Genomic DNA, 15865 nt, shown 5'->3' on the forward strand with positions numbered 1-15865 from the left:
GTGTTAGAGATCCAAACATATCTCTGATTTTGTGGAACTATTATATATACATAATCTAGTGATACTTTAAAAATACAAAGAAGGGTCTAAAGTGCCTATCAACTATTTGAATAGGTACATAACTACCCTTCATTCACCTTTTGATCTTCAAATACCTCCAACATCAATCTTTGGGCTAAAAAATACTCTCAATATTAACCTTTTGGTTCATATTTGTCCTTGTTTTTAACATATCCCCTAAAGTAAAATCATTAAATATTTATTATTATGTTGCCTAATCTGATTGGTTTAAATTTAAACCTTTTTGAAATAAATAATAAAAATCACATATGATTCATATTTTGATATGATACACATGAAAATAATATTCAAAAAATTATTAATTTCATGATATCTTCCTATTGAGCTATTTTAAAACAACTTTCAATTTATTATAACCCAACTCATATCTGGAGATCCAACTAAAATTCATACTCGCGCCGTCTATTTGTCCATCTAAAAAAGGTTAATTATAAATTTTTCTATCAATCATCCAATGGTCTTGTCCATTCCCTCTTTTTATTATTTTAATCTCTCATTTATGAGGGACTCGAACTTGGAGTGAACTTAGATGTTCATATTTTTTTAATTAATATTATTATAATGGTGGGGGTGGAGAAAAAGTTATTTTCTTTATGTTATTTTGAATTATGAGTACAAGCATAAGAAAAATACAGTGTACGTACATAATTACTTAACTAAATCATCTTCTATTGAACTAATTATTTCTATATAAATGTCGTCGTTATTTTTCTCCTTTTTTCTTCCTTGTTTGTCATAATTTTTTTAAAAAAAGTTGAAATCTAAAATGGTGCACAAGATCCAAGAGAAAAAAAGGTGGAAGAGAGAGGAAGTGGGGGGGAGGGGGGGGNATTGTAGATGGTAGTGAACTAACATTTTTAAAGAAAAATTAATTTGTTGTGGAACCTAAAATCAGGCCAATCATATGAGCCCATATTTTAAGTGATTTCAGATTATTTTAGCGAGCGGAGAAGGGCATAAAATGCCTTTAAACTATTAGATTTGGTATAATATTTTCCTCCATCTACCTTATGAGTGTGGGCCATTAGAAATATTTATATATATATTAGCTAAAAGGTTGACTTTTGGGGTATTTGAGGGCTGAAAGGTGGATAGAGGGTAGTTTTGTACCTACTCAAAAAGTTGAGGGACATTTTAAGCCCTTCTCATTAAAAATATTATCCGATGTAGCTATACTTAGGGTTTTATAGAAAACCTCTCCTCTCTCACTCGACATTCCCCTCCTCTCTCCCTCTCCAATTTCCTCTCTCCTCTCATATTTCCTTCTCAGCCTCTCTCTCCCGCTCTACAATTCATTTTGTGAATCTTTCTTCATTTCCCTCTTTGTTTCTTATATTAATATGAAGTTCCATTAAGGTTTTACTTGAATTATTTTTATCTACGCTTGTGATTCTTAGTCTTCAATATTTTCTAGGTGGCTGCTGATTGTTGATTTGAACAATTATCTCAAATTGAGAAAGAATACATTTGAACATGAGTATATATTTATTGGGAGTAGTATTGAGCACTGATACAAGGATGAGTTAGACAACTCAGATTCCTCATAAACCATGTAGCGAACATGGGTAATGAATCATACTTTTTAGACGACTCTTTATTTCTTTTAAGTAGAGCTTTAGTGGATTCACTTAGTTGAGATGTTCTATATCCCAACAAGATATAGGACAGTTCTGGCAGCATGGGCCAGACGTTGTATCATCGCGTTGCTTAAAGTGATGGTTGTCGGTTAGAGAATCTTTCAAATAGAGTCAAAAGTGTATTTTTATCATATCACTTAATATGTTGAGTTCAGAGTTGAGTAAATTCGTAAAGTTTTAATGATTTCACTCATTTATTTCTTTGCATTCAGTTGAGTATCTTGCTTCAGCTTCTTTAGCTTAGTTATTTATTTTCCTCGACAATATAACATACTCGTATATTCAAGTCATTCGACATACTGTTTCATGATGTAGATGTAGGTGTTTAGGATCATCAACAAACACTTCGTTGAGATCACTTTGCACTTCTTGCTAGCTTTGGTGAGCCTTCCTTGCATTTCAGAGGACTCCACTCTTGTCTTTTAGTTTAGTAGTTTTGAGGTGTCATGGGTCTTGTCCCAACATCCATGTTGAACTATAGAAGCTTCATATATAGTTAGTGTTGAGTTCTTTCAGTGTTTCCTTTGAACTGTTTTGGCAAACTATTATTGTTTCAAAGTATTTTTGCACAATTTTGAGTATACTATTTTGAGATAGTTTGGATTTGAGAAGTTTTGAGACTTTTGAATTTAAACTTTGTTTTAAAGCTTAAATCTACTTGAGTTAGTCTTCTGCTAAGTACATAGCCAGGCTAAGGGTTCACTTGGGAATCAACAATAATTCTCAAGTGCCGGTCACGTCCAAAGTGTAGGCTCGAGGCGTGACAAACTTGGTTTCAGAGCCCATAGTTTATGTGTCCTGGCCTGGCTGTCTATGAAGCTATGTCAGTAGGATCTTATTTATTGTTTTTAAATGGCCACACTTCTATAAATAAGGGACTACACACATTTAAGAAAAATATTCATTCTTTCATATTCTAAATCGTGCAATAGAATTGTGTCATAAGGAACTTATTCATACTCGTGCCATTTTTCAAATCCACTCTACTACCCCTCATACTCAATGTGATTTAAATAGCAAATCCCAGATCATTATCGATGAGTTACCCTAAGATAAAGTCTTCAGAAAGTCAAGAGCTTGTTAGTGTGCTTAAGTGTACTGATTTGAAATAATACACTCTCATTCATATGAATCGTGCGTTCAAAGAGAGATGTTCTTCTAGACTCTCTTCTCTAAACCTTATTCAGGTGAGATCCTTATAAGAAAAGTGTGTTTTATAATGCTTGAACAATATGGTCGCTCGAAAGATAGTGTAGGAGTTCCAGAAATAGAAGTATGCATTTAGAAGTGTAGTAACTTAAGAGGTGGGGATAGTTATAGAGTAAAGTATTTAGTTGTAATAATGTACCTACTAAGTCATTAATAAGGTGATTTCCCTTTATGTGTTGGCTAAGGAGTAATAATTTTGTGTGGATTTCATGATAAAAAGTAGAGAAATAGTTTCTGGCCAGGAAGAGTTAGAGTATACTTTAACCAGAAGGGAGTTTATGTTAATGTGTCAATGCGTTAGTGAAGACCAAGTATCGTGTTAAATAAAAGAACAAAGTATTCATGAGGTGATAAATCTAAGCTAGGCATATCATTTTTTTAGGGAGACCCCATGATATTCAGAGGGTTATAAAACTAATTAGACAATGATGTATAGTGAATGTGTAAATATACTTAAGTTGTGAAAGGGAATGTGAGGTAAACTGTAAGTATGTAGACTGAGAGATAAAGATTAACTACTTTTCATGAGGTCTTAATGAGCAAGTGTTTCTTGATTTTATCTAGTAGTCGTAAGTTAGTATAGTATGTGAGCAATTATATTGATATATGTGTTTAGTACTAGACAATAAACTTAATTTGAGATGAGTTTCGTGATAAAAAAAAGGATGGCAACACAAGGGTGATGATGTTAGTTTTGAGATCTGATTTAATAGGGTTGACATAAAGTAGGTGAGGAATTAAGATGTTAGTTGTAATGAATGTGTGTGGTACAAGTGTGGTATTATGATCCTTGGATGAGGGCAATGAAGTGTGGCTAAGTCATTAGATTAACAAGAGCATTGCGAGGTGTACCTGAGATTGTATATAGTCAGACAATGTTCTAATAGTGTTTATGATTTTTTTTTGTGCCTAGATAATATATTTGAGCTATCAATGTGGGGGTAGACTAATGTAAGCATTAATTATTACCCTTAAGAGTTTGGTCGAAGGAATTATATATAGTCAATGATGAGCCCCTTAAATATAGTTCAAGTTTCTTCTAGTTAGGTTGATATGAACTCAAAAGGATGATATTAGTAGGCTAAGAAGGAGAATTCAGACTATTAAGAGTTAGATTAAGCGGCCTTATAAGCCAATGGGAAGAGGTTAAGAGAAGCATCTAAAAAAGAAGCCCTAGAAGGAATTTTAGTATTTGCTCATAGAGAGTTCAATAACCATGAGAGTAGTATTTCTCAAGTACTAGAGTAAATCGAATATAGACTAGTTTAGGAAAGGTGGAATAGATCCACAACTTTAAAGTATCAGCCTTAGACCTAAGGGGGAGATAATAAAATGAGAAATCTAGTCATGTGTTAAGAATAAGATATGATGTGTTCAGATAGACTTTTCATTTGAACAGGAGCCTATAGGTATCTTGGATAAGAAGGTTCGCAAGTTAAGGGCAAAAGAGTTTGCTTCAGTGAAGGTGCAATGGAAGCATCGTTTGATCAGGGAAGCTACTTGAGAGACGGAGTTTGATATGCATGCCAAATATCCTCAGCTTTTTTAAGCTTCACGTACTTTCCTTTACTTTATATTTGAGGAGGAACATGGTTTTTAGTGATGGATATGTAATGACCCTGAAGGTCATTTTTGGAAAATTATCATAATACCCCACTTGATAGTTGTCCCGAGTCATGTTTAGTTAATTTACAAAGTTGGTTTTGAAATTGGGTAGAAAAGTTGGGATTTTTTGGAAATTTTAGAGTTTTCGAAGACTTTAAGTTGTTAAAGTGATTTTTGTCAACAACCGGAGCTACGAGTCTCAAAATGGAATTTTGTCAGTTCCACCAACTCTGGAATGCAGAACTTGGTCTAGGAGTGCTGTCATTTTCAGTTTCAAAGTCTTTATGTGGATTTGATCCCTTGAGTTGAAAGTTTAAGTGTATTTAGGCTGAGTGTTGACTTTGGTCAACGTTCAGAGCTCGGACACTCGAATTGAAATTTTGAAGACACCATTGGATTCAGGGAATGATTTTAAGCCTAGCTTAGGTTTAGGTTGAATTTTCAAAGGTTCCAATTAAGGGCAGTTTAGTATTTTTGAGTAGAAGTTAGTTTGTTGTGACTTTAACGGGTTTCGAGTCAAGGAGACTTTGAATCCCTGTTTCGATTCCATTGAGTCTGATATGTCGAGTTTAGTTGGGTAGCATACTTGGTTTGTGTGCTCGGAGTTTCAAACAAATCCGGAGGGTCTATTCGGTAAATTTTTTGTGTGTTAGTGAATTGTCGATGCTTCTGTCTGGTACCTATTGTGCTTTTCATCACGATTGTGGACTCTCTCTCGCGATCGTGTAAGGGTTTTTTGTTGTGCGTCACGATCGCGTGGGGTATGTCGCAATTACATAGAGTTAGGTCTTCTTGCATCGCGCCTATGCTGCGATTGCGAAGGTCAATAAATGAGTTTACTTCTGGTTCTTCATCGTGATCGCGATGAGTAAGTCGTCTGGGTAGAATTCTTTTTTCAAAAGTTTGGGTTTCATCCCAATTTTATCATTTTTGAACCTTGGGAGCTTGGTAAATGCGATTTTAAAGTGATTTTTTGAGATGCATCAATTGAGTAACAATTTTTAACTCCCCATCTTAATTACCCATTATTTATTTCAAGATTTTCTCACCTAATAGCTAATTTTGAACTCAATTTTTTTGGATTTTTCTCAAGAACTTGGTGTTTAAGAAAAATAGTGATTTAAGCTTGATTTCAACTCGAATCTCAATACGATTTTCACTAATGAGTTCCAAACCTTTAAGTATGATGATTTTATACAAAATTTCAGGTTTAACCCTAACCCTTGGGAATGACTTTTGGGATCGATTTTGACCCAGTTTCCAAAAATCAATGAGATGGATGTTGTTGTTCTTGATTTCGTATTGTGATTCCATATTTAATAGATTTTATGGATTCAGATACTCGTCGTAAAGGGAAGGCCCAAATACCGAGTCAACTTCTTTCTCTTTTAAGGTAAGTGGACCTCTTGACCCTTCGTTAAACATATTGAACCTTGTATGCCTTATTGTGTGTTTGGGAGTAATGGGAGTTGGTGAATGATTTTGTAATTCTTGCTTATTTGTAAATGTTGATTGAATTCTAAAGACAATAAAGTGGGATAAAAGGGAAATTTGTTGATATATTCATGTAAGATGTGTCATGAATGGTTTGAACGGTTATATTGATTCACTATTGACGTCGTGTCATGATTGTGTGGGTATGGATTACGTATTGATATGAAATTTATCATCTTCTCATTATTCGTGTGAACATGCCTATTTCCATTGGTTCTAAAATACTATGCTGAGATTTGAATTGATGTTTATGCTGAGGGAAATGGTTTCAGTGATTGATGTTTATGCCAAATGGAAATTGTTCCACGATAATTATGTACGCTGAAGGGAAATGGTTATGGCAGAAGATATATGGACCATGTGAGTCCCCATGGGTCATAGCCTGAGTCTTACGAGTGTGTATTGTAAGGATAGACATGCATTAGTATATATGGCATTGCACGACATTGGGTTGCACATCATTATTGTTCTTTGATCTTTATGAGTGATTTGTTATGGCCATTGTGATTGTTTGAATATCAAAGACTGATGATAATCTATTTATGTTGAGGTGCATGCTACAATGTAATTATACGTGTCATGTGTTAAATTGTTAGGTTGAGTTGGTCTGATATATTCTATGTAGGTTGTAGTAAATAGAGGTTTGGATGAAGTCTTGGGAGTACATGTGTTCTGTATTGCTTTGCTTAGGGTTAGTAGGGATGCTTGCTGAGTACCATTGTTATTTGGTACCCACTCCCTTGCTTTCTACACCTATGTAGGTTACGAGCCCGAATCGTCTTGATCACCCCTTCTCATCTTTGTCTGAGGCTTGCTTTAGGAGTTCGTGAGGTACATCACTTACTCTTTCATTATGTCCTTGTTCTGTTCTACATACAAAGACATTCAGACTAGTATTTCTTTTAAATCTATTGTACTACTTAGAGGCTTGCACACATGACACCAGATTTTGAGGGTATTTGAGTTATATTATGATTTCCACATGTTTATGTTACGTTTAGTTCCTTATTCTGTTTTTACTTCCACATTTACCTTATCGAGATTTGTTTAGGCTGACCTTTCTTGGTGGGATAAGAAATGTTAGCACCAATAAGAAATGTACTATGATGCCCGGTTTTTGGATTGTGACACATCTCCAAATGAGTGAGGGCATCCCAAGCTTGAGGCTGAAAACAATCACATTTTGAGTTGAAAGTGGAGACACCATGTGGGATTACATTTCTTCTTCATAAAATATGTCATGGTGCTGGGGCTTGAACACTACAATAAGTAATTACTAACGGTGCAACCCAGCCTTACTGACCGGAGATCCTGTAGCGAAGGTTCAATGTGGTAACAAGCTGTCTAGTAGTAATTGTACAAGTCCCACGGCTGTTAAATTTCATGCTACTTAGTGGAACGGTTGGGAACATCACATGCTCTGAGTGAGTCATATACCTATAATACTGATGCGTTTATAAGCCCTTTCAATACCAGTCTGATCATGCTATGAGCAACTTCATGGCTCATCCAAGCTACTAGGCTTCCACAAGAAGCATCAGGATTTCAATACCTACTATCAGAAAGTGCATTTAAACAATATAATCTTCCACTTACTGAAACTTACGAATTGCATCCGCTACTTTTCTTTGAAAGCAATACAAAGTAGTTTCCTCATCTGATAATATCTATGTATAACAACTATAATTTTCTGGAACATTGACAGATTTAGATGTTTATGAAACAATGATATTACCAGATGTTTTCTTTACTATGTACATCAACCAAACAAATGAGATCAGATATTGATCTCTCTTTTGGCAACATAGTTAAAAGTACATTTAGGTGTGATCTGATTACTTTGTTGTTAAATCCAAGAGAATGTGGTCCTCTTAAAACAAAGAAGTAATTCCAAAGTCCAATAATCTTCATCATTGAGAACTATAAAAGCATATGATGGTTGCATTTCTTTTAGGACAAGATGTTGCTTCAACCTGCAATAAAGCTGGATAAGAAATGGTTTCAACTATAGGAAATATGGGGATACAATCAAATAAGAGAAGACATAGACTCCACATTATGACATCTGCTAACTAAACAAGTGAAATCCAATCCACGAAATAATTGATCTATGGACAAAATGTTGTTGTGGTGAAGGTCGTAATGCCAGAGGAATCACGACTGCTAGGCAATATTCAAATATTCGCAGTTGTATCTACTGCCGTCTTAAAAAATAATTATATCTTAATTGGTCTTTTTTCTTTTTGGTGATAATATCTAAATAGATTTCTTGATTCACCAAATAGATCTTTCACTTCCTTATTAGCTATCTGCTTAAATTTCTATACTCTCTTCAAATATTCATTACCTGTCTCTGCATAGAACTGGCCATGCAGTAAACAGATTTCACTTAATCCTACTTTAATTCCTTTTCTGGTTCATTGGCTTCACTAAGGTTTTAAGGATCTCCATGTCTATGTCATCTTAAGAAATGTATCCAAGAGAGAAAAACCATATGTTATCTTAAGCAGTCAAGAGGTAAAGTGATAGCCTCAATTTCTGTCCAGGATTGTTACTGTCCAACAAACAAGAATGCATAAGGTATTTGACAGTTACTTCATTCTGAGGCCAAAAAAGAAACTTCAATTTAAATCTCTACAGCTGAAATGATAGGAAGTAATCAAGAGGCATAAGTAGGTCATTGATCAACACCAACAACATACACAGTGAAATCCCACAAAGTAGGTCATTGATCAGGGCTATCATTTGTACACTTGTAACCAAGAATCTGGCCTAGTGGTCAATGAATTGAGACCAGGATTCAAATCTGAAACCCAAACAGATACAAAATGACTACGTGATTTCTTCCCATTTAACTAAGCATTAGAGGGCAGAGTTATCCAGTACATATGCCAGTGGGAGGTTGTAGGTATCCGGTGAACTAGTCAAGGTGCACGCAAGCTTGCACAAATAAGAAAAAAAGAAGAGATTATCATTAACAAACTTTGCAATCTGATCTTTCTCTAAAAACGAATAGCAACCTCATAAGAACGTATTATTGCGAAAAATATCCCAAGGAAAAAAAAATAGTGACATCTGCAATGGTTTTAGCATCAAAACTAATATGCGGACAACTGTGGTTTTTAAAATTAAGGGAACATGAACATAAATATTAAAATTATCAGAGAAGTTATACAAGCCAAAAATTTAAAAAGGACTGTAAGTCTGTAACACCTTCATACAGCTGAACATCCACATGATTTGGCCTCTGTTTAAGAATTGATCATTTCAATACCGATGGACGATAGAAACCTATTTGTTCTAGAATGGTCATTTCAGTTAGGAAAATGCCTGTTAAGATGGAATAGTAATTTGATGGCAATGGATTTTTTTTTATATAAAACTTGAATCACAAATATAAAGGTAAAAATACTTGGGACGGCAAAACAAGCCACCTCAAATTTCAGAGTGTTGCAGAAATGACAAACTATAAGATTGTATTGGGGAAAATTTTCATGTACTTGTGGCATTCGAATAAAATCAAAGAAAGAGGTTATCGAGATAATCCTTCAAGAAGTTACCCGAGAAGTACCCGGGACCATTGTGTATCCGGGTTGATTACTTCCATCATGGTACCGGATCAGCTGGAGGGTTTCTAGCAGATAAAACACGAAGCATGGAAGAGGAAAGAAGGACTTGTGGCCCAAAGACACGTTAAAAGGATGTTCAGTGGGTTTACAGCTGGCAACAGTATCTCCAAATGGAGCACTTTTACATTATTGACCATGGATATACACTCGAAAATGCTTATACCAACACCTTTATTTCCAGTACTAGCAGCTTAAGTTATAACCGGAATAGAAGCTGAAGCACACTCGTGATTTCTTCCCATTTGACTAAGCTTTAGAGGGCAGAGTTACCCAGTACATACGCCGTTGGGAGGTTGTAGGTACTAGTCAAGGTGCACACAAGCTTGCACAAATAGGAAAAAAAGAAGAGATTATCATTAACAAACTTTGCAGTCTGATCTTTCTCTAAAAACGAAAGCAACCTCATAAGAATGTGTTATTGCGAAAAATAGCCCAAAGGAAAAAACACCGGCATCCATCTGCAATGATTTTAGCATTAAAACTAATATGCCGACAACTGTGGTTTTAAAATTAAGGGAACATGAACATAAAATTATAGTCATCAGAGAAGTTATACAAGCCAAAAATTTAAAAAGGACTGCAGCACCTTCATACAGCTGAACATCCACATGATTTGGCCTTTGTTTAAGAATTCATCATTTCAATACAGATGGACGATAGAAAACCTATTTGTTCTAGAACGATCATTTCAGTTAAGATGGAATAGTAATTTGATGGCAATGGGTTTTTTTTTTTATATAAAACTTGAATTACAAATAAAAAGGTAAAATACTAGGGATGACAAAACAAGCCACCTTAAATTTAAGAGTGCTGCACAAATCAAAAACTACAAGATTGTATTGGGGAATATTCTCATGTAGTCCTGGCCTCTTAGGATGGGGCTTCCCTGGCATTAGAATAAAATCAAAGAAAGAGGTCATCAAGAAAAGCTTCCTTCAAAAGTTACCCGAGAAGTACCCGGGATCATTGTGTATCCGGATTGATTACTTCCATCATGGCCGGATCAGCCGGAGGGTTTCTAGCAGATAAAAGGCAAAGCATGGACGAGGAAAGAAAGGAATCGTGCCCAAATACACGTTAAAAGGATGTTCAGCGGGTTTACAGCTGGCAACAGTATCTCCAAATAGAGCATTTTTACATTATTGACCAAGGATATACACAAAATAATGCTTATACTAACACCTTTCTTTCCAGAACTAACAGCTTAAGTTATAACCGGAATCGAAGCTGAAGCAACACTACTTCGAATTCAGTATTCCATTCATTTATTAAATTGTATAAGTGTTCTCTCTAATCTCATTTAACAACATATCTATTTGTTTAATCTCGAATTTACAAGTTAAATCAAATGCGTATGTCCTTGACCTCATGACATAAATTGTAAACGGATTTCGAGTATTACCTGGAGATTCAAAGGTGGGAGAGCATGAGAGCAAGGTCGTGGTCAGACATTTTAACATCAATACATGTTCCCAAGGATGAAGCAAGTCTGGCAGCTAATTGATGCTTACACTGGGGAAAACAACACATAGAAGAGAGTGTTACAATTAATTTATTGATATTGGATAAAAACAGTGGGAAGGAAGGAAGGGTAAATCTCACACACACAAAGTTGTTCCCCTCTGTTTACAATGTCATAGAAGAAGGAATAACAAGCACAATAATGTTGTGGAAAGCATAAATATTCCTCCTTCCTCTTTGACTCTCCTACAACCTGCGCAACCATAAAAATGAAAAGAGTTCAATATTTAATTATCATAGACCCAGTGGACTGATATTGTAAAAAATTCGACCTGAAAGATGGAACGGCCACTGGGGTGACCCAACATCCTTTTGACACCTCTTTGATCAACTATTCTCATTGCTCGATCCAAATTTTTGCCAAACAAGAAATGCAATCTAGAAAGAAAAGATGAATTGTAGTAAAAGCAAGACCAGAAATTGGAAATTAGAAAGAAAAGAAAGGGAACTGACATGGAGAGTTGCTCATCGCTGACTGCAACAAATTAGCAAATGAAGTTAAGAGTGATATAAACCTAAAATAGAGTTATAGTTGAAGAAGAAGAAGAGGAGACCTGAATGAGTTGATTCGATATCATTCCACACTTTCTCCGCAACCAATGCACTGGTGCTCATTCTCAAAATCCAATTCTTTCTACGCATCATTTGCTTGTATTTATGGGAGGTTTGACTCTAAATGCTTCAAACATTACTCTTTTAATTTTCTCATTTTTAGTTGATTTAAATATTTTTCAAATCAATTAATTTTTTTCAAATTTAAGGAAAATAANGCAAGACCAGAAATTGGAAATTAGAAAGAAAAGAAAGGGAACTGACATGGAGAGTTGCTCATCGCTGACTGCAACAAATTAGCAAATGAAGTTAAGAGTGATATAAACCTAAAATAGAGTTATAGTTGAAGAAGAAGAAGAGGAGACCTGAATGAGTTGATTCGATATCATTCCACACTTTCTCCGCAACCAATGCACTAGTGCTCATTCTCAAAATCCAATTCTTTCTACGCATCATTTGTTTGTATTTATGGGAGGTTTGACTCTAAATGCTTCAAACATTACTCTTTAAATTTTCTCATTTTTAGTTGGTTTAAATATTTTAGAAAATATTTTTCAAATCAATTATTTTTTCTCTAATTTAAGGAAAATAAGAAAAATTCTACTCCTACCTTATATTACATTTATTTCTTACCCCGACTCTCTCTGTTCAAAACCTATTAAAATTTTTAAAAAAAAATTAATTTATTTTATCCCTAACCCAACCACCTAACCCCAAAGCAACCCCTCCCCCAACCAAAAACCAATTAACAATTTTAAATTTTATTTTATAAAAATAGTTTAAATTTTTTTTAAAAATTGATTATTTTTACCCCACCCATCCCCTGATTACCCCTATTCCCCCACAAAATAAAATATTAAAAGTTTATTTAAAAAAAAATATATTTTCCTAACCACACCTACCCCAACTCCCTACCAGCCTCCCACCCCCAACCAAAAAAAATATAAAATTATTTTTAATAAATTTTTTAAATTTTTATTTTTTTACACCATCCCCTCCGATAAAAATTTAGAATTTTATTTTTAAATTAAATTAAATCCCAATTTGAAAGTTAGGTCCCGAGTCAAGTGTGGTTGGATCCCAATTCTGAAGTTGCGGTCGAAATCTCGATTTGGAAGTCAAACTTTGGGTCTCGCATCAATTATTGGTTGTCAGGATCGGGTCCTGATTTGAAAGTTGGATCTCAATTCAAGTGTCGAAGTTAAAATCTGAATTGGTCGATCGTGTTCATGTTCGGGTGTCGCCCAGGTCCTAGGTCGGATATCTGATCCCAATTTGATTGTTGGGTCTCAAGTCAAAAGTTGGGGTTAGATCCTAGGTCAAATCTCAAGGTCGGATTTCAGATCGGTTGTTGGGGTTGTGTCTTAGTTTGGGTGTTGGGATCATGTCCTAGATCAATTATCGAGATTGGTTTTCTGGTCAGAAAATATTTTCCTAAAAACTATTTTCTACTCTCTCGTAAAAAATAAAAGATATTTTCTAAGTAATATTTTTCATTCACCAACTAAACACTAAAAGATAATTTCCCAAAAATATTGTCTACTCACCAACCAAACATGAGAAAATAAGTCAGAAATCCATTTGTTTTCTAAGAAAATATTTTCGAAGAAAACATTTTTCATGAAAAACATTTTCCTTCATACCAAACACACCCTAAGTGTGTTTGTTTTTTCTACTAAATGGTAACTCAAGTTTAGAAAATTGCCCAGATATATGTTTTGTATTATTTAGAATTAAGTTATCACTCAACTATCACTACTTTCCTCCAAATATACTTAACACTTCAAAATCATAATTCTCTCATAGTTAGCATGTCATGTCATTAAACCCTCATTTTTAATAATAAACTTATTTAACTCATCAAACTTATTTAACTAGAATAATAATCGTATTATTTTTTTAAAAATCGTTTATTAAGAAGACATTTTAATACTTACGAATCTATTATCATAACTAAACTTTTTATTTTTTTATGCTATGAAGAATAACATTTTAAAACCTACTCTAATGTCATCAATTTTGAATACTTATAAACACATATATTCAAAAAAATATTGATATACAAATCACTCATGAAAGTCAATTTACATTAATTAATCATAATTGTATAACGGATCAATAATATTAAAGGTCAATTAACTATTAAAAAGAATTAATGGTAGAAAGTGAATAATATTTATATTTGAAAATAAAATTTTGATCTTTATTAATGAGCAAATTAATCTCATATAATGTGTATTATTAAATTAAAATAGGCAATTCAATTAATTATTACTTGTGTTTAGTAAATTTGGAATGAGATAAGAATATATATTAGTGTTTAATTTTATGATAAGATAAAGTATAATATAATAGTTATAAAAGAATAAGAGTGAAAAATTAAAGTAAAAATAAAAGTTAAATGACTTTTTTAACCAACTTTTCTCTGTGTCAACCTTACAAGTTTATTTGAATATTTTTATTAAAAAAAAATTTCTTATAATTTTAGATAATTTATTTAGGGATTTAAAAATATATCAGGTAATAATTGCGTACAAAAAAAGTTTCATTTAATTTTGTTTGGTAGAAAATCAGAAGGAAATTAGATTTTAAAAAAATATAATCTTCATAATTTTTCACTTAATATATATATATATATCTTATTAGATTTATGAATAATCCATTTTAATATTCTAATACTCCCTCTGTCTCATATTAACTTATCACTTTTTTTACACGCATATTAAGAAATCATAAATAAGAGGAAAGTTTTACCAATTTACCCCTTAAGAACTTCTTTGAAACTTTACAAACAAGTCTAAACACTTTAAAAAGAATCAATTGCAAGGATATTATGGGAAAATTTTGATTAATGCTTTCTTAATTTAGTAAGGTAATCAACTAATATGGAACAACTATTTTTAGTCTAGTATTAATAATATGGGACATAGGGAGTAGTAAAAATAGTGAAAAGCTAAATTCTTGTGAAAAGTTTTTCTTCCTTAAATTCAAAGACGATAGGTTCTATGTTTTAATTCAGAGAAAAGACATAAAATCACCACTGAAGTTGTCCCGAATTTTCAAAAAAATATTTTAACTTTACAAGTGTCCTATTACCCCACAAAACTTTTGAATATCTTTGTAAAAGGGCCATTTTGACCCATTCCCTCACCTAGTTTATGAACACGCACAACACGTGCGTGAAACAATGTTTTTATTGCGAATAACCAATCAAAAAGTATCACAATCCGCTTGTTTTCTTTATTAATTAATTATTTACTTCTTTTAGATCATCTTCCCCAAAACAAAGCTCAAAAGAGACGTTGGTACTCTCTCTTGACGATTTCATCATCTTCCCCAAAACAAGGTCAACGTTGATACTTTCTTTGACGAATTCATCATCTTCCCCAAGCGCAATAGGTAGGAATTCGTTTTTCTCTTTTCATTTCCAATCGGAAAGGTTAATTTGAAGTTTTTCAAGACTAACAATAGAAATTAGTCAATAACACAACGAAACACACTGAAATCCTAACAATAGCAACTATAATAAGTCAATTCTAACACTTTTTGCACTATAATAATCCCTAAAACAATAACAATACGATCTTTATCAACTAATGTAAGAAAATCCTAACCTATTAACCTTCAATTCATTGTTCCTCCAAGAATTGTGACCAAGAAACGTCAAAAAGGAAATAGATGATCACCACACTATCGTTTGACCAGGAACATGAAGAGACATGGAAAGTTGAGACAAAAGAAAAAAGAGTTTTCTCTTATTGAAACAAATCAGGTCGGGTCTAGACTATGACAACTCGTGATCATCACGCACGTCTAACCAGGTGAGGAAATGGTACAAAATGACTCTTTTACAAAGATCTTCAAAATTTTTGGGGGGTAATAGAACGCTTGCAAAGTTAAAGTGTCTTTTTGAAAATTCGGGACAATTTCAGTAGTGAGTTTATGTCTTTTTCTTTAATTTATGATGCATCTTAATTATAAATTCACTTATTTTATCGTGTGAAAATGCTTAAACCATTTTGTATCGCAATGTACAGGTGAAACTTTACCTCCTCTTTTTACTTCCTCTTTCTCTTTCTTTTTAAAATGTTTTATTTCTCACTTCCCTCTCTTTGTTTTGTTTTTTTTTTTTTTTTT

The 15865-nt window shown here is 33.4% G+C and overlaps 2 protein-coding genes across 5 annotated transcripts in view; one reads left to right on the top strand and one right to left on the bottom strand.

Annotated features, from left to right (window-relative positions):
* The window catches only part of LOC125845522 (probable sphingolipid transporter spinster homolog 2), a 293275-nt gene that overhangs the window by 42259 nt on the left and 235151 nt on the right, over window positions 1-15865 (top strand). The window lies entirely within an intron of this gene.
* Window positions 7626-11802, bottom strand: LOC125845525 (uncharacterized). 4 transcript variants are annotated; one of them, XM_049525046.1, is made up of 6 exons: window positions 11731-11802; window positions 11630-11651; window positions 11449-11554; window positions 11262-11369; window positions 11058-11167; window positions 7626-7999 (listed from the first exon to the last, which is right to left on the bottom strand). In XM_049525046.1, exons 1-5 carry the CDS (start codon window positions 11789-11791, stop codon window positions 11066-11068), a joined length of 399 nt encoding a protein of 132 aa, XP_049381003.1. In that variant the 5' UTR covers window positions 11792-11802; the 3' UTR covers window positions 7626-7999; window positions 11058-11065. The 4 variants fall into 4 exon arrangements, with proteins under 4 accessions (XP_049381003.1, XP_049381004.1, XP_049381006.1 ...); XM_049525047.1 differs by having other exon boundaries at window positions 7636-8010; window positions 11731-11798; XM_049525049.1 differs by lacking the exon at window positions 7626-7999 and adding an exon at window positions 8603-8966 and having other exon boundaries at window positions 11731-11798.

This window comes from Solanum stenotomum, chromosome 11 (genome assembly GCF_019186545.1).
Source record: "Solanum stenotomum isolate F172 chromosome 11, ASM1918654v1, whole genome shotgun sequence".
NCBI classification, from domain to species: Eukaryota; Viridiplantae; Streptophyta; class Magnoliopsida; order Solanales; family Solanaceae; genus Solanum; species Solanum stenotomum.

What these genes read in the sequence shown, in the direction of transcription:
- LOC125845525 (XM_049525046.1), bottom strand. Translation starts at nt 11,791, where the DNA reads ATGAGCACCAGTGCATTGGTTGCGGAGAAAGTGTGGAATGATATCGAA. An exon ending in GTGGCCGTTCCATCTTTCAG is followed by an intron (nt 11,370 to 11,448) that starts GTCGAATTTTTT and finishes ATGGTTGCGCAG; the next exon opens with GTTGTAGGAGAGTCAAAGAG. An exon ending in ACAGAGGGGAACAACTTTGT is followed by an intron (nt 11,168 to 11,261) that starts GTGTGTGAGATT and finishes TGTTTTCCCCAG; the next exon opens with TGTAAGCATCAATTAGCTGC.